Source organism: Pterocles gutturalis, unplaced genomic scaffold (assembly GCF_000699245.1).
Source record: "Pterocles gutturalis isolate BGI_N339 unplaced genomic scaffold, ASM69924v1 scaffold20473, whole genome shotgun sequence".
NCBI classification, from domain to species: Eukaryota; Metazoa; Chordata; class Aves; order Pterocliformes; family Pteroclidae; genus Pterocles; species Pterocles gutturalis.
In genome coordinates, this window is record NW_010126099.1 from 5,882 (window position 1) to 6,561 (window position 680).

The following is a 680-nucleotide window of genomic DNA, read 5'->3' on the forward strand; positions in this document are numbered from 1 at the left end:
CTCAGCACCGTCCTTCCCTCACCACCGCAACGCTGCACAGCCCTCGGTGGTCCTGGACCCCCTCCTGGGAAGCCATGGGGCAGGGAGTGCCTCCCTGTGCTGGTCCCATCCTTCAGGCAGACCCAGGCCAGCACGAGCACTCCAGAGGCAGCAATCCCAGCCATGGGCACGCCTCCACTGCAGGGCCAGAGAACCCATGCCAAGACCTCTCTCTCTTCGGCATCAGGGCCCCTCTCAGAGGATCTTGACAGCCTGCAGCATGTCTGAGAGCGCGTACGAGCTGTCCCAGGGACGCCCAGGCTGCCGCAGGGCCCCCTCCAGCACACGGGCACGTGCCACCAGCTCTGCGGGGTCCTGCCGGCCCTCGGGGCTGGGCTGGCAGAACAGGATCTCGTTGACCTCCCCTTCGATGGGGCGTACGTAGAGCAGCGGGAAGACCTCCCGGAGGGTGGCCAGGAGGGACTCCTTCAGCCGGGAATCACGGCACACCAGGTTGAGCACGAAGACTCCTGCAGCAGAGCAAAAGGTAAGACTTCAGGCCAGCCTGCATGCACCGCCCCGCTCCCCTGCTCCCTGCAGCAACGCTGCTGAATCGGTGCCACCCTGGCACCACCAGCTCCCCTGCGGTAGCACAGGGAGTTCTGGCATCCTCCCGCCGCCCTTGGCCCAGCTCCACATTC

At 66.3% G+C, this 680-nt stretch overlaps 1 protein-coding gene across 2 annotated transcripts in view; it reads right to left on the reverse strand.

Annotated features, from left to right (window-relative positions):
- Positions 1–234: 234 nt before the first annotated feature.
- The window catches only part of METTL13 (methyltransferase like 13), a 4,574-nt gene continuing 4,128 nt past the window's right edge, over positions 235–680 (reverse strand). For both annotated transcript variants that reach the window (XM_010078858.1, XM_010078857.1), the window contains exon 7: positions 235–509. In XM_010078858.1, the coding sequence (XP_010077160.1) occupies positions 235–509 (275 nt within the window). The remainder of the gene's footprint in view (positions 510–680) is intronic.